Genomic DNA, 16,643 nt, shown 5'->3' on the forward strand with positions numbered 1-16,643 from the left:
TGACCCGACTGTGCCTCACTTGATAACATAATTACAGGGAGAGCAGAGTCTTATTGCTGTTACTTTTTAAATGTGGAGATTTAACATAAACATCGGGGTTTCTGCCTTCTCTTGAAACTGGGAAGCTCTGGTCCCTGGGCCACCTTCCTGCCTGGTAGACTAGCGGGCCTGGCTGTGTGTGTGTGTGTGTGTGTGTGTGTGTGTGTAGGGGGCTCTGGTAGACCTCTGCGCCTCTCACAGCCCCAAAGCTGGGCTCTCATGGGGTTTTTCACTCCTGACCTTGCTGCGCTAAAGGGCAGGCTTCCTGGAGGGACACAGGCGTGGGCAGGGCGCCGCTCTTGGACCCCTCCCCAGAGCTTCCCCGCGTGACCTTGTGCTCCTCTGAACTCACGCCCCTCTGACTCCCCAATCCCAGCCCAGCCCGGGGATGGCTATGTGCAGGCGGACGCCCGGGGCCCCCGAGACTACGAGGACCATCTGTATGTCAACACGCAGGGTCTGGACGACCCTGAGTCCCTGCGGCCCGAGGACAGCCCCAAGAAGGATCTGTTCGACATGCGTAAGTGGGGGCAGGCCGGCTTGTGGGGTGGGGCCACAAGCTCGAGCAACCTGTGGTCTGGTGGGGGATGGGCTGTGTGCTATGCTTCCCTTGGGACTCCCTCCTCTGTGAGACCCTACGGTCTCCTGAGGGTAACCCAGATTCCTCTCCATGGAGTCCCCAGTTTGACGGGAGGGGCTAGTTCGTATCCTGGAAGAATGTGATGGGGATGCCGTGGGCTCTTCTCTATGGGACTCAGTCTGCAGGGTGGACGTGCCTAGCTCCCTGTTTCTGGGTCTCAGTCTGATGAGTGAGTTTAAGCTCCCTCTTCATGTGATCCATGATCTGAGAGAGGAAGCTCAAGCCCCTTCTGGCTTGTTGCCAGAAATCCCGCCTGAAAAGGGAGGCCTGATCCACATCTAGCAGATGGTGAAGCCCCTCCCCTAGCCTGAGGGAGGGCTTGATCGGATGGAAGAGGTTTGTGTCCAGAACACCCTCCTTCTTTCCCACAACATCAAACTCCATTCTTTTGCATGAGCACTTTGGACGTGTTGGCTCCGTGCTGGCCCAGGCAGGGTCGTTTCCCACTCCCAGCACACCTCCTCAGGTGAGGCCTTTGAGGAACTCCCAAGCCAGCCGGAAATCCCTTCTTTCACAAAGTTTGCAAAGCTCCGCTCCCCCACCGCCTGATGACATGCTAGGCAGTGACATGAACCCCTGCTGTGGCCCCACTGGCTCCTCAGAGATGTCTCAGATGGGAAAGGAGGTGCACCAGGTGTGAGCTCCTGAGGCAGGCTGTCCGCTTGGGCACCCAGCCAGGTGGTCCAGCAACCCTAGTACGAAAAGGGATGCTTGTTGCCAGGCTCCCATAAGAAGTCCTGGGGCTGCCTCAGATTTGCTCTCCTTGGGTCATGGTCTCACCTCCCCCAGCCAATCACTAGGCCAGGAGCGTGAGAGGCGTATGCTGATTGGCCAGGACTAGTCACATGTCTTAGGAGCTGGAGGCTGGGTCAACCTCTCTCAGATCACTGGAGAAGTTAGGGAGGAGGGATTCCCAAGGGACCAGAAGTGAAGAAAGGCGGGTTGCAAAGCAAGCGCAGACACACCAGGGCAGGGATCAGGGCTGTCACTGCGCACTCCAGGGTGTCTGAGCTATGTGGTACCGTCTCAGGGAGGGCGACACTGGTGCCTGCTGGGAGCCATAGGGAACTTGTACAAGCCATCAGGAGCTTTTCCATTCGAGTTTGGAAAAGAAAGGGACACCTGTTGCCTACCAAAGAGGTGGCACGTGTAGCGGAGGTCCTGGCCAGTGCAGTCAGAACGAGATGATGAAACAAGAGGCATAATAAACATTGGGAAGGAAGCCAGTGTAACAAGACAAGAAAAAAGAAATAGGTGTGCACATTGGAAAAAAAGAAATGCTCATTCTTTGGATATGCTTAGAAAATCCAAGAGAATATACTGAGTTACTAATAGGACCAGTAAGGGGTGAAGGAGCAGGTCCCCGTAGCCCAGGCCCCTCCCGCCCACACTGTCCCCCCTCCCCCCCACACCCTCGCAGGACCCTTCGAGGATGCCCTGAGGCTGCATGAGTGCTCTGTGGCGGCTGGCTCGGTGGCAGCCCCCCTTCCCGTGGAGGATCAGTGGCCCAGCCCCCCGACCCGCCGGGCCCCCATCGCCCCCACGGAGGAGCAGCTGCGTCAGGAGCCCTGGTACCATGGCCAGATGAGCCGTCGGGCGGCGGAGAAACTGCTTCGGGCGGATGGGGACTTCCTCGTGCGGGACAGCGTCACCAATCCTGGGCAGTACGTCCTCACCGGCATGCACGGGGGGCAGCCCAAGCACCTGCTGCTGGTGGACCCTGAGGGCGTGGTAAGGTGGGCGCTGGGGGCGGGGTGGGGGCAGGTGCTGAGGATGCGGGGGGAAAGAGTGCAGAGATAGACCGTAGGGGCCTGGTGTGGGGCGGGGCTGGAGGCTGCGTGTGGTGGGGGTGGGGAGGGGACTTACGGGGGTGTCGGGTCTGCAGGAAGGGCCCGGGCCTCTCTCCTCTGTCCAAGATCCGGGGCACCCACATTCTAAGCACCCTTTAAGTTTAATAAAACATTTTTCAGATTACAGAGCCCTTTATATTTACAGATCCCGTTTCCCTTTACTACGTACTTCAAAATTACAAAGTATTTTCCAGTTTTAGAGGAATTTTAGCTTTCAGGATTTCCCAGTCTATAAAGCATTTGGAGGGGTTAGAGAACCTTTTCCAATCTCAAGGCCTTTCAGGGCTTACAAAGTACCATATTTCATCAACTGTAAGATGTACTTTCCCCCCACATTCTATCATCACTAATGCATCTTACAAACAGTGATGTCTTTGAGTGATAAATACAAGGCTGACTCACTGGAAAAGATCCTGATGCTGGGAAAGATTGAGGACAAGAGGAGAAGGGGACGATAGAGGATGAGATGGTTGGATGGCATCACTGACTCAATGGACATAAGTTTGAGCTAGCTTTGGGAGATAGTGAAGGACAGGAGTGCTGCAGTCCATGGGGTCACAAAGAGTCCGACACTACTTAGAGACTGAACAACAGCAACAATTTATGTCATCTAGCTGAATCCTCTGCACCACCCTAGGGGCTGTGTGTGCTCCGTGCCCTGAACAGGGCACACGCCAGTGGCTCCTGTGCAGCCTGGCCCAGGTGGGACCACGGCTCCAGGCCCCTGTTCTGTCAGTTCCCTTCTCCACCTCCTCCTTCATACCTAATCACACTGCTCACTGCTGTGTCCCCTGTCTGAAGTGGCGTTAGCCTCCCAGGGGGGGTCTGTGTTGCATCCGGGTCTGCTGAGATTTTCTCAGCATTCTAAGATGCAGGTGGTGTTTAGATTTGGTGGTTCTGAGTTTTGGATCTGTGTCCACAAGATTTCTGAGGTGTGTTTGTTTCCTAGGGCTGCCCTCCCAGTGACCACCACCAGCTGGGCAGCTTCCAACTACAGAGATTTGTTCTGTCCCAGTTCTGGAGGCTGGACTTCTGACATCCAGGTGCTGGCTGGGCTGGTTCCTTCTGTGGCTCTGAGGAAGGATCTGGTTCAGGCCCCCCCACCAGCTTCTCCTCGTTGCTGGAAATTCTTGTTCTCTGGCTTGTGGACCTATCACCCCAGTGCCTTCGGCTTCTCAGGGCTTCTCTTGGCTTCTCTCTGTGTCTCTGTGTTGTCCCAGTCCTTCTTTTCTTATAAGGACACAGGTCACTGGATTTGAGGTCACCTGAGTAATTCAAGATGAACTCATCCTTTTCTACTCTTTTTCTAAAATTAATTTTTAACTCAAGTGTAGTGGATTTACAATGTTCTGTTAATTTCTGCTGACTAGAAAAGTGACTCTGCTGCTGCTAAGTCGCTTCAGTCGTGTCTGACTTGTGTGACCCCAGAGATGGCAGCCCACCTGTCCCTGTGATTCTCCAGGCAAGAACACTGGAGTGGGTTGCCATTTCCTTCTCCAATGCATGAAAGTTAAAAGTAAAAGTGAAGTCGCTCAGTCGTGTCCGACTCTTAGCGACCCCATGGACTGCAGCCTACCAGGCTCCTCCCTCCATGGGATTTTCCAGGCAGGAGTACTGGAGTGGGGTGCCATTGCCTTCTCCAGAAAAGTGACTCAGTTATACACATATATACATTTTTTTCTTTCAAGAATTTCTTTTCTTTCTTTTTCACTGCTCTGGGTCTGCACTGTATGTGTGCAGGCTTTCTCTCTCTAGTTGTGGCGAGTAGGTTTCTCCTTGTGGTGGCTTCTCTTGTTGTGGAGCATGGAGTCTAGGGTGTCTGGGCTTCAGTAGTTGTGGGACACAGCCTTAGATGTTCTGCAGCATATGGGATCTTAGTTCCTGGACCAGGGATTGAACCCATGTCTCCTGAATATTGGCAGGCAGGTTCTTAGCCAGGGAAGTTTCCATATATACATTTTTAAAAATATTCTTTTCCATTATGGTTTATCCTAGGACATTGAGTACAGTTGCCTGTGCTCTATCTACAGTAGAACCTTGTTTATCCATCCTGTATATGATAGTTTGCATCTGCTAATGCCAGACTCCCAATCTGTCTCTCCCCCAACCTGATCCCCCTTGGCAACCACAAGTCTGTGCTATACATCTGTAACTCTGTTTCTGCTTTGTAAATAAGTTCATTTGTGTCATATTTTGATTTCACATATAAATGATATCATGTGGTATTTGTCTCATTCCACGTAGTGTGATGATCCATGTTTCCACAATTGGCACTATTTCATTCTTTATCATGATTGAGTAGTATTCCATTTGTATATATGTACCACATTTTCTTTATCCTTCAGGATGAACTCATCTTAATCATATCTGCATAGAGGCTTTTCCCAAATAAGGGCCCTTTCACAGGTTTTGGGGGTTAAGATGTGGACAAATCTTTTTTTGGTGATGGGGAACCATTCAATCCACTATAGGAAGCCACAGCCCCTGGGTGCTGGAGCTTTGAAGCATGTGTCCACCTGTAGTTCTGTGGCTGCAGTCTTTGACCCAGTGGTTTTCAGACTTGTGCATGAGCTACAGGAGGCATTGTGAAAACTCAGTGCCCCGTCAGCAGGTCTAGGGTGGCCCAAGAGTTTGCCTCTCCGACCAGCTCTCCCAGTAGTGCTGATGCTGTGGCCTCTCGCCCTGTAGGTGCGGACGAAGGACGTGCTCTTTGAGAGCATCAGCCACCTGATCGACTATCACCTGCAGAATGGGCAGCCCATTGTAGCCGCTGAGAGTGAGCTGCACTTGCGAGGCGTCGTCAAGCGGGAGCCCTGAGCCAGGTGCGTCTGGCCCCAATGTGCCAGATTTTTCGCATCTTAAAAAATTGAAATAAAACAAACAAAAAAAAAATTGACATGGGTGCACATGCTGCACACTTCACCCATTTACAGGGCACAACTCAGTGGGTCTCTTCACAGAACTGTGCCCCCTTCCCCATCTAATCCCAGAACACTCCATCACCCCCAAAGGAAACCCTGTCCCCATCAGCACTCACTCCCTGAATTGTTATGGTAACTCTGTGTTTAACTGGTGGTAAAAATCCCTCAGAGAGGCAGTGTTTGGCCACCTGGGAGGTGGGCCCAGTAGGGCTGGGTCCAGCAGGCCTGGCATTTGAGGCAAGGCAGGTGGGTGAGAAGGTCCACCTGGGTCATCAGTTCTGGAGCCTCAGACGTCTTGAGTGGGGGAGGGACAGACAGGTCCCATGGTTCTAGGGCCTCTGGTGGGGGGTCTGGGGTGAGATGGGGGCCTGTCTAGGCTGGGAAGAGGCAGCTGAACTGGAGTGCAGAGGGGTCGAGGTACCAGGGCAGTCTGGGGGAGGAGGCAGAGGCAGGCTCTGAAGCGGGGGTAGGGGGCAGGAAGCTGGGAGCTGGGGGCTCAGCTTGTGGAGGGAAACAGGCCATGGAATTTCCCCAAAGGCTGAGAGGCCTTCTGGGCCAGGTTGGGCTGCTCTCTCGTCCCCATGACAACAGTCTCTTCCTGCCTCCTCCCTCTGTCAGCGCTGGCCTGCTCCCTGCCCCCAGCCAGGCCCAGCTGTAGGCAGAGACAGGGTTCCCAGCCTGGGGAAGGGCTCCAGGGATGGAGGTGGTCCTGTGGATCACCTGAAATGATGCAGTGCCATGGACTGTGTATGTGCTCGTGCCAGGGTCCGACCTGTTTGTGTTCTACACCCTGAGTTGTTTGTGACCCGAGAAATAACACCGATGGCAGTAATAATCGCTGCCAATGCAGAAGTTGCTGTGTCCTGGCCCCATGCTCAGACCCTCCCCACATCTGTACTAACTCCCACGCAACTCCCAACAGGCACTGTTAACAATGTTCTCATTTTGTGGAAGAAGCAGTGGCACAGAGAGGTTACCGGGCAAGACCATGGAGGAGCTGGGACTTGAACCCTGGCCCTCCACCTGAGGCTTGTCACTGGGTCACTTTGCTACCTTGTAACTGAGGTCTGTGACACCTGAACCCAGGTCTCCTGTTGCTGTCTCTGCTGACCCTTGACCTCTGCTTCACTTTCTTCCCCAGGTGATGGTTCTCAGCCTATGGCTTCTGTCCCCGCTCCTCCGATGCTCCTGTGGTGGCCTTAGGGGCCCCTCAGCCTTTCTCTGGACCCTGGTCAGGCCGGAACCGCCGCTGTCTCTCCTTCTCCACCTGGGTCTCAGGAGTCTTCCTTCTCTAGCTGGTCCTGGGGCTGGGATGGGTCACCCTGGCCAGGACACGGGGTGCATGACCCCTCTCTCTCACCCCTGCCTGCCGCCACCTTCACCTGGAGTGAAGATGTATGTACCAAAGACAGAACCTTTTCTCGCCTTTAAAGAAAATATATCGAAAAGCAGCCATCCGCCTTGGAGCCTGGCCCAGGTCCCCGATGAGGCCAGGGGGCACCATTTTCCTTCCTGGAGGGTCATCAGCTCACCTCCTGGGGAATGAAGGCTCCCAGCTCCCTGGCATGCAGACGGGCTCCCGTCTCCGCTGGGCTCAGATCTTCCACCTGAAAAATCGGCGCATAGTTGTCTTTTGGGGGTAGAATTGAAGCGCTGTGGGTCCTCAGGCCGGGGCAGATGAGGGTGTTGAAGTGGGTGAAAGCCTTGGGCTGATGGGGTCATCTGTCAGCTCCATGCCCACTGACCCGGGAGGGGGTTGTTGTGAGGCCCCTCCCTCCCAGCTGTCAGCCTGGACTGGATGCTTGGAATCTGTTTGTAATTAAACCTGGGAATGACCGTGTGGCACGTGAGCCCTCCTGTGATCTACGAGGCCTCTCGGGGTGGGGACCCTCTCTGGGTAGATATCATCTTGGGGCTGGGGTCCTCTCGGGGTGGGGGTCCTCTCTGTGTGGGTGTCATTTCAGAGCAGGGGTCCTCTCAGGGTTGGGGTCCTCTTGGGGTGGGGGCCCTTTTGGGGTCAGGGTCTCCTCAGGGTGGGGACCCTCCCTGGGTGGGTGTCATCTCATGGTGGGGGCCCTCTTGAGGTGGGGGTCCTCTAGAAGTGGGGGTCTGGGGTCCAGGGAAGCCAGGGCAGCACCAGATTTGGCCCCCCCCAGGGCTGGGGAGGAGAGAGCCAGGCCCTGGTGTGCCCTTGCTATGGGGAGAGAGTTGGGGGCAGAGTCCCCTGACGTTTTGGGACCCTTGATTTTATCCCAAGAGAAAGCACACACCAGCTTCTCTGTTAAATATCCACCCCTCTCTTTGGAAACACCTGAATTTATCTCCCAAATGCTACAAACCTGTGGACTCGATTACTCCAGGTATCTGGCAAAACACTGCTTGTTTTCTTCTCCAAATTGTTCCTGACTTGTCCTGAAGGATGGTCTGGCTTCTCAGTCTCCCAATGGTTCTCATCCTCATTTCTTGAGAAGCACCCAGTTCTCACTCTAGCCCCTTTATCCACCTGAAAGCACCTACTTCTACCACACGCCCAGCTTCCTGCGCTCACTCCGACTCTCTGCTCCTGACCTTTCCTCACATGATGTCTCCTGTCCAGGGAGAACCCCATCTCTCCCCAGGACCCTCCTCACAGCCCTCCCACAAACATGGAACCTTCCCTCCCAAGGGGGTACCAGTCTCACCACTGGTTGGTGTTACATCTCTGCCCAGGTTCTGGGGAGGGGCTTTGCTTTCTTTGCTGTCAGCAGGCCCTGCTCCAGGCCTGGGGGGATCTGGTAAGGGTGTGGGGAAGTAAAAGTCACTCTGATCTGCCTGTAAGTAGGGTGGAAGCGATCATAAGGCAGAGCAAGAAAGGGGACTCTGATGCCCTGTCTCTTACTTCAGAGATCTGGAGACAGAGCTACCAGTCTATCTGTCCATCCATCCACTCATGCATCCATCCATTCATCCTCCCATTCATCCATCCATCCATCCATCATTCACACTCCCATCCATCCATCCATCCATCATCCATTCATTCACTCTTCCATTCATCCATCCATCATCCAGTTTTCCATCCATCCATTCACCCTCCCATTCATCCATCCATCCATCATCCATTCACCCATCCATCATCCATCTATCCATCCATCCATCTACTCATTCATCTGTCTATCCATCTGTTCACTCACCCACTTTTCCATCCATCGTTTATCAGTCCGTCCACCTAACCATCACATCCATCCCTCTAACCACCCATTCATCATTCATTCCACTGATTGGTCCATGCACCCACACCCCCATCCTCATATCTTTTAATCTTCCTTCATGACTTCCTCTTATTGACCAAGACCCCTGGTGGATATCCCCTGGTGGATAATGGAGATGCAACATTACCAAGACAGACCCACTCTTGTGGAGTTTGCCAACACCCATTCATCAGCAGGTCACCACTAAGTGTATGATGACAGCTGTGGGAAGGAATGCACCTTGGAACTTGGGGGTCCCTAGAAATCCAAGTGGGTTTTTTTGTGGGGTTTCTGGAGGATGAGCAGGGAGGCCCTGAATGAGGAGGAGAGATCTGGGCCAAAGGGATGGCGTGTGCAAAGGCCCCAGGTGTGTAGAATACAGCTTTTTTGAGGGACAGAAGGATGGCCAGAGGTTGGAAGGGAGGTCAGACGGCAGTGGAGTCGGGGACACAGCTGGGCGCAGCCTGGTGCCAGGGAGAGCTGCCTGGGGCCTTTTAAGCACAGAGGTGGTAAGAGTCCCAAGTAGGAGTTGTGCTATGGGGACAAGATGGAGCCAAGAGGCGGCTGGGAGAAGGCACTGGGTGGGGGGTGGGGGCTACTGAATAAACTCACTGCCTCCTCCCCAACCCAGCTGGGAGGACAGACCCCACCCCAGCGTGGCAAGGACCTGTGGAGAGTGAAACCAGGTCAGCCTGTCAGCAGGACACCTGAGCCGGTCAGCTTGCTGTCCTGGGCCCCTGTGCTGGTGCGGACAGTGGAGGAAGGTGCCTCACTGTGCTCGGCATTGCTCTTCCCACTGTAGCACTCACTCATCCTGGGGGCCTGCAGGGGTAAGACCACCACCACTTTCCTCCTGGGCTCCAGGCCCAGCAGGGGCGATGTACATTAATGGAATAACTTCTCAGAGTAACCGCGCTCCTCATGAAAGCTGAAGCTGGGGTTCTGTGAGCTCTGTCTGGCTGCGATGTGGGGCAGGCAGGGCAGGCTTCCTGGAGGCGGCAGTGAGGTGATGCATTCATTGGTACCTGCCTACTTTGTCAGCCTATGTGGCCATACCAGCGCTGCCCCTAGAACAAACGGTAGCGGGCTGGATGTTTGTTAGGTGAGCAAAGTTGAGAAAAGCCTCTTGAGGGAGCCTCACTTCCCCCATCTGGACAATGGGACTCTGAGCCCCACCTCACTCCAAGGTCAGATGGAAGAGCTGGAGGGGCTCCACCCAACTCAAGCTCAGCCGGCTCCTGTCCCCCTCGTGCTGTTGAACCAGTGGCCACTCCAGACCAACCCTCATCCAGCTCCAGCGATGATGATCGGGACATGTCTGGAACATGGGTGGCTCCTGGGATATCATAATTTAATAAGGTCCAGGCATTCCCTGCTGTGTGTCAGTCCTGATAGGTTATCTTGCTGGACTGGGAACTGGTCAGTTGGCCTTGTGTTGCAGAGGGGAAACTGAGACTGGGAGCGAGGAAGCTGTGAGCAAGCAGGGGGGCTGGGGCTGGCAGATCACAGGGTGGCCTGTGGGATCCTGAGGGATGCCCGTGGTTTCGGGACTGGCATGCCTGGGTCTCCTGGTCTTGGCTTTGTCAGTTTCCCCACCTGCGAAGTGCATGGGGGACTATCCTCTCACACCAAATCACATTTTTCCTGTTACATTTTGTCACGGGAACCATCAAGCCTACAGTTACTATTTACCTGTGTATTTCTGTACTGGTGTCATCCTGTCCTCCTCCTTCCCCCTGGGACATATCACAAAGTTGACAGCTGCATCCAAGCCACAGCACTGTCCCCAGCGTCCAGTAGGTGCTTAACAAATCTCTCTCCATGAAATAAAGGAGTAGCACCCTGGCCGGCTCCTTGGATGGCTGCACTGAGAGGACCGAGCGTCAGAGGCTAGTTCCGTATTTCTAGAAGGAGACCTTCACCTTCTTCATCTGCAAACTGGAGACGGTCATGGACATATCCACTGGTGCTTGTGACAGTGAGTTGGGGCGAGAATGTTAAGAGCCTGGCACTGAGAAAGTGCCCAGTAATAAATTCAACTGCGGTTATTATTACTGCTATTCTTTTACTCGTCATCGTAAGTCTGGAAAGATGCTCACCAGAGAAAAGGCCCGCAGACGACCTGCGGCAGGAGCCTGGGGTTTCCAGGGGCGCCAGCCAAGCGACCACCTGCCTCTCTCCCCGCTCAGTCCCCCGAGTCGCGGCGAGGCTCCCCGGTGTGGCCGCCGCGGGGGGCGGGGGGCGCTGCGCAGACGGCGTAGACGGTCCCCGGGCGGGCGAGGCGGGGGCGGAAGGCGGCCGTACTAGGAGGAATACGGCGGCGCGGCGGCCGGCTGGGCGGTTTCCCGCCGGTGAATGAGTCCGACTGCGCTGGTGCCGCCGCCGCCCGACCGAGGCTGCGCCCGCGTCCCTGCGCCCCCGGCCCTCGCGCCGAGACCCCGGCGTGTCCGCGGGCCAGCCAGCTTCGGCCCCCGCCCCCGGGCAGGTGAGTTCGGGTCTCGCCACGCTCCGCGGGGGCTGCTAGGACCCCTACGCGCACCCCAACCCCCGCCCCCGGCCGAGTACCGCGGGGCGGGGGTGAGGGTGGAGAGGAGGGGAGGGGTCGGCTCGCAGCGCCTTCAGCCCCCAGACTCACCTCCTCTCCCTTCCCCCACCCCGGATACCCGGACCCTCAACCTGGGAGAAGCCACAGGTGGGTGGGAGCTTGAGGGGGGGCGGAGCTGGGACACCCAGGGGTGTCTTCTCTGTGCACTGAGAGCGGACCCCTTTAGAAAGCGCTTTTGAGATCCTCAATACAGGGGTCGGGGCAAGAGTGGAGCCGCTGTCCCCTGGGGGCTTCCCTGGAGACAGCGCCGCCCCCACCTCCCAGGCCCGGCTTCGGTGCTTGGAAGTTAAGCGCGATTCCTTCCAGGAGGGTAGACGAGGGGCGAGCCCACCCCGCCCCCGTGCTGGGCCGCAGCGCCTCGTCACCTCGCTGGCCCCCACAGGGCTCCCTAGGCAGGTGCCGCAAGCCCTGCTTCCAGCCCCCGGGTGCCGGGGGGCCTGCCGCTCCCGACCCCCGCTTCTCTTCCCAGGCTTCGCAGATCCCTCCTGGCTCCTGACTGCGCCCCAATGAAGAAAACCAACATGTGGTTCTTGGAGAGGTTTCGGGGATCGGGGGAGAATGGAGCTGCGGGGGGTGAGGGCGGGGACAAGGCCGCCAAGGGGCCCCTGTACAGCAACGTGCTCACGCCGGACAAGATCCCGGACTTCTTCATACCCCCCAAGCTGCCCGCCGGCCCCGCCGAGCCCGAAGCGCAGGCCGAGCTGGGGCCCTCGACCTCGGAGCAGAACCTGGCCTCCGCCGCGCCCCGCCGCGCCCCCCGGAGCCCCCGGCTGCCCGCCAAGCTGGCCGCCGAGAGCAAGAGCCTACTGAAGGCGGCCACCCGGCACGTGATCCAGATCGAGAGTGCGGAGGACTGGCCGGCCGAGGAGACTGCCACCAACGCCGACCCCCAGGCCCAGGGGGCGATGTCGCTGCCCTCGGTGCCCAAGGCCCAGACGTCCTACGGCTTTGCCACGCTCGCCGAGAGCCCTCACACGCGGCGCAAGGAGTCCCTGTTCCATAGCGAGCACGGGGCTCTGGCCCAGGTGGGCTCCCCAGGCACCCGGCGCCGTCGGGGGGGTGTCAAGGCCAACGGGGGGGACGGGGGGCCCAGGGAGGCCGGCGGCACCCTCATGAGTCCCGGCCGCTGCGTCAGCGGCGGGGAGAGCGACACGGGGTCCTCGGCCGAGTCCTCACCCTTCGGCTCCCCCCTGCTCTCGCGCTCCGTGTCGCTGCTCAAAGGCTTCGCCCAGGACAGCCAGGCCAAGGTGAGCCAGCTCAAGCACTCTGTGGGCCGCCATGGCTCCCTGTCGGCTGACGACAGCACGCCGGACACCAGCCCCGGGGCCCGGCGCCGCCTGCACCGCAGGGCCACCCCGGAGCCCGGCCCGGAGTCTGGTCCGGCGTCCCGCGCGGAGCACGCCGTGCGCATGGGCCCGCGGGGCAGCGTGCGCCTCCTGGCCGAGTACGAGGCGGCCCAGGCCCGCCTGCGCGTGCGCCTGCTGGCGGCCGAGGGCCTATATGACCGGCTGTGCGACGCCCGCAGCATCAACTGCTGTGTGGGCCTGTGCCTCGTGCCGGGCAAGCTGCAGAAGCAGCGCAGCACCATCGTCAAGAACAGCCGCCACCCAGTGTTCAACGAGGACTTCTTCTTCGACGGCCTGGGTCCGGCCAGCGTGCGGAAGCTGGCTCTCAGGATCAAGGTGGTGAACAAGGGCAGCAGCCTCAAGCGGGACACGCTGCTCGGGGAAAAGGAGCTGCCCCTGACCTCCCTGCTGCCCTTCTTGTAGAGACCCCCTGCCTCCCTCGGGCCGCGGAGACCCCGCCCCCTCCCGGGTCCTGCAAGGGAGGCCACGGCCACGCCCCCTTCCGGACCCTGCAAGTGAGCCCTGATGCTGCGGCCCCTTTTGGGGGTGTCCTGAGTCATGCTGTTTTCCAGGGGTTACTTGAGACAGGGCTGCTGGGGAAAAGAAAGGGCCAGCTTGCCGGGCTGAGTCCCTCTATACCCCAAGTTTCATGCCCCCACCGCAGCCAGTCACTGCTTCTGGAGTTCTGGAACCTGGGCCGGGAAGTAGCAGAGGTTGACCACAGACCCAGAGACTGCGGGTCCTGAGGACCAGGCAGGTCTTCTCTGCGGCACGAGTGTCCTCCTGCCCCAGGCCTGACGGACGCCCCCTAGAGAGGGGTGCCAGGCAGTGCGGGGCCCCATGGGGCTGTGGGAGGACCCCCTCCTGCCTTAGGCTGTCTGGGCAGCCCTCAGTCCTCCCAGGCTCCGTGAGAGCCGGTCAGAGGGAGGAGGGTGCCACCCGGTCTGAGAGCCACTTCCCGGCAAAGACAGGCAGCTGAGGAGGAAGTCCCAGAAGAAGAGGAGAATGATGGCTCTGCCCCTCAAGTGGGACAGCCCTCCATCACCTTCTCTTATCCGGCCCTGCAGCCCTGCTGGACGTCCAGAGCCTTCGACCTCTGGAAGGCTAGCTCAGATCCTGCCCAGAGAGCAGCACCAGCTGGCGGCCCCTGCTCCTTCCTGTCTTCGACCCCTCCTGAGCATGGTCCTCAGCAGCCCAGGAAGTGCTGTTTAGGAACAGACAGCTTCCGCTTTTACTCCACAGGTGTACATAGGTTCTGGCTAGGGTGGGTGGGACAAGGGGCAGCTGGGGAGACCTTGCTTGTGGCTTTTCATGCTGCTAACACAGCTGCATGGGCTTAACTGTCCTGTCAGTATGTGTATCCTCAACTGATTTTTGTGGCTCAGCCAAACAGAAATGACACACTCTGAAACAGGGCCTCCTGGGCTGCCTGCTGGGTGACGATGGACCAGGCCGGTTTGTGGGGATCCTGGGTGCCCCTCCCAGTCCAGAAGTTGTCCCCCCACCTCCAGCTCTGGGTTTCCAAATTACCCTGGGGGAGGGGTGAAGGAGCTGGGGCTGGAGGGGAAGCACACATTCCCTTCTGCACACCTGGTGAGACATACCCATGCCCTTGAGCCTAAGACTGAAGGCCCCTGGCCCTGGGGTCCCTAGCTGCGCGCCCTCTTGCCTCTGTCCTCTGCCTGCCCCTCAGGCTTTCTGGTCCTGGGGACCACCCAGGCCAGGCCTGTGGGCAGAGAAGGTGGACAGAAAGCCCCGCATGGACTTAGATGCTCAGACTTGCCGCCCCCTTCTCTGACCCCAACCGCTCCCACCCCCTGCTTTATCCCTGGGGACCCTCATTTTCTAGGCCCCCCGCACTGTTTGATATCTCTGTGTTTGAAGTTGACTGTGGGTACATCTTGAAGACATCCTCCCCCAAGTGTTTGTTTATAAATGCTGTTTTTAGTGCAATAAAGGTGTTTTGGGGATGTGGGGGTGGAACTCTGCTGGCTTTGGTGTTTAATAACAAGAGAGGAATTTTGCCTTGAATTCCAGGGAGGGTGGCGGAAACCTTCAAGATCCGTAAAGGCCTCCCCACCCTTTCAGACCCAATGGGGCTCTCCTGCTCGTGGGGGCGGCACAGAAGCAGGACTGCAGCAGGGCAATGTCCCCAGGGACCCTCATGCCCTGTTATAAGGACAGCTGCATGCAGGCAGCGCTCTTACCCCCTGAGGCCATGAACGTCCCCCTCACAGGTGCAGAGACTAGCCTTCTGGTCACCCACCCGAGACACTCTGGCCACACCCTCAGTCTAGATGTGAACCCATACCCTCCCTGCAACCACAGGCAAGAGAGATGCCAGGGCTGCCCCTTCTGTGCTCTGTCCACTTGGGGACAGAGGGCAGCTAGGGAGGCTCCAAGCCATTCACGTCTGTGCCTTCCCACATCTTGTTCTCTCTGCCTGGAATGCCTCCTACCCCCACGCCCCCACCCCCACTCACCTGCTTTCAGACTCTAGTTGACGTGGCACCTCCTCCAGGAAGCCTCTCTCTGCTGTGTTTCCCTTCCCATCTCAGCTCATAGGCCATTTGAGGTCCTGTCTGTCCCCAACTCCAGGGCCTGCAGATTTATCTCCCTGAAAGGCCATCTCCAGTCCCAGGGAACCTACTGACAGCACGTGGAAAGCTGTGGCCTGGCCTGGTCTCTGGACTCATGCAAGGTTGCTGGAGAACCAGGGAGCTAACAGTGAAGGCCCGAGTGTCCCAGCCCTTCCCCCTGCTTGCCCTTGAAGAACCGCCAGCTTTTCCCACTTGTGTTGACCTCACCTTCCCCCACCCCCTTGGGAAGTGGTGTCCTTGACCTGGGAGACGCAGCAGTGCTTGAGGACCCAGCAGTGCTTGCCCTGGGGGGCAGGCAGTGCTTGAGGACCAGAGCAGGTCTGCAGCCCAGGACTGCTCAGCCTTCAGGAGTGTCGGAGCTGTAGCTGGCATGGGTTGCATTTGCTCCATTTGACAGATGGAGAAACTGAGGCCCAGGGCTTGGAAGCAGGCCAGCTGTGCCTTCATTGATTCATTTTGCAGGGCTGGGTGCTTCCTGCACAGTGACTGCTCTGGGGGTGAGGGGTGGGCAGCTGTGCCCAAGCAAGGACCACACTGGGTTTTTATGATGGGGTGCCAGGGCTCAGGGAACCAGGACAGTGTCCTTTCATCATGCTGGGGACAGAGTTGGGAGGACAGGGCGTCTGAGCCACAGACCAGAGGATACATAGTGTTAGTGAGGCTGCTCCAGAATGGGGCCCCAGCCCAGCCCTGGGGTGGCCCTGTGCTGCTCTGTGTCCTTGTCACCCCTTCCTCTTCAGAGCCTGTACCAGCATCCATCCTGGCCCCCCTGCTCTGGTCATGGCACCCAGTTGGGACTGGGTGGCCCTACCAGGTAGAGTGGGTTACAGGGAAAACAGGTGCCTTGGAGCCTCCAATCCCTGGGCTGAGAGGGATATGTTGACTGCCTGTTGTATATTGCCAACAATGCAAACCTTGCAAAAGCCCTGCCAGGATGCCTCTCTCCCCATCACAGGGGGAGAAACCAGAACAGGGCAGGAGGAGGGGACATGACAGCCCCCAGGACTGAGTTGTGTCTCCCCCCACTCTGGTCCCTGGCATAGATCTCCAGTACAGGGTGCTGCCTCCTGCCCTGATCCCCAGCCCTTTCCTCTTGCCTTATCCTGGTGGGGCCCAGACCCTCAGGGCCTCACCGTCACCAGGAGGCTTTGTGCAGGCTGGGGTCCTGAGCACCCCCACCTGCTGACAGCCCACCAGATAAGCTGCGCTCACCAGGCCTGGTCGGGTTCCAGGATGTGTTGCCAGGGCAACCAGGCACCGTCTTGCCTCTTCCCCACCAGCCACTTCACGGGTGGGCAGCTGGTGTGTGAGTGTGTGTGTCATGTATGCGTCCATGCACATAGCTATGGGCGCCCTGGGCACATGTGTAACTGTGTGCTGTTGCCTCTGTGCATACTGTGTGAATGTTAGTGTAG

General features: G+C 57.9%; 2 protein-coding genes across 3 annotated transcripts in view; both read left to right on the forward strand.

Moving 5' to 3' along the window:
* Nucleotides 1–7,290, forward strand: part of SHC2 (SHC adaptor protein 2) — a 29,690-nt gene extending 22,400 nt beyond the window's left edge. The window contains exons 10-13 of one of the 2 annotated variants that reach the window (XM_025292820.3): nucleotides 410–559; nucleotides 2,100–2,410; nucleotides 5,218–5,351; nucleotides 6,592–7,290. In XM_025292820.3, coding sequence (XP_025148605.2) covers nucleotides 410–559; nucleotides 2,100–2,410; nucleotides 5,218–5,346 — 590 coding nt within the window. In that variant the 3' untranslated portion in view covers nucleotides 5,347–5,351; nucleotides 6,592–7,290. The remainder of the gene's footprint in view (nucleotides 1–409; nucleotides 560–2,099; nucleotides 2,411–5,217; nucleotides 5,352–6,591) is intronic. The other variant, XM_025292821.3, reaches the window with a different exon arrangement.
* Nucleotides 7,291–11,042: 3,752 nt separating this feature from the next.
* On the forward strand, nucleotides 11,043–15,703 carry C2CD4C (C2 calcium dependent domain containing 4C). The gene is made up of 2 exons (XM_044947693.2): nucleotides 11,043–11,162; nucleotides 11,752–15,703. Exon 2 carries the CDS (start codon nucleotides 11,789–11,791, stop codon nucleotides 13,049–13,051), a length of 1,263 nt encoding a protein of 420 aa, XP_044803628.1. The 5' UTR covers nucleotides 11,043–11,162; nucleotides 11,752–11,788; the 3' UTR covers nucleotides 13,052–15,703.
* Nucleotides 15,704–16,643: the final 940 nt, after the last annotated feature.

This window comes from Bubalus bubalis, chromosome 9 (genome assembly GCF_019923935.1).
Source record: "Bubalus bubalis isolate 160015118507 breed Murrah chromosome 9, NDDB_SH_1, whole genome shotgun sequence".
Classification (NCBI taxonomy): Eukaryota; Metazoa; Chordata; class Mammalia; order Artiodactyla; family Bovidae; genus Bubalus; species Bubalus bubalis.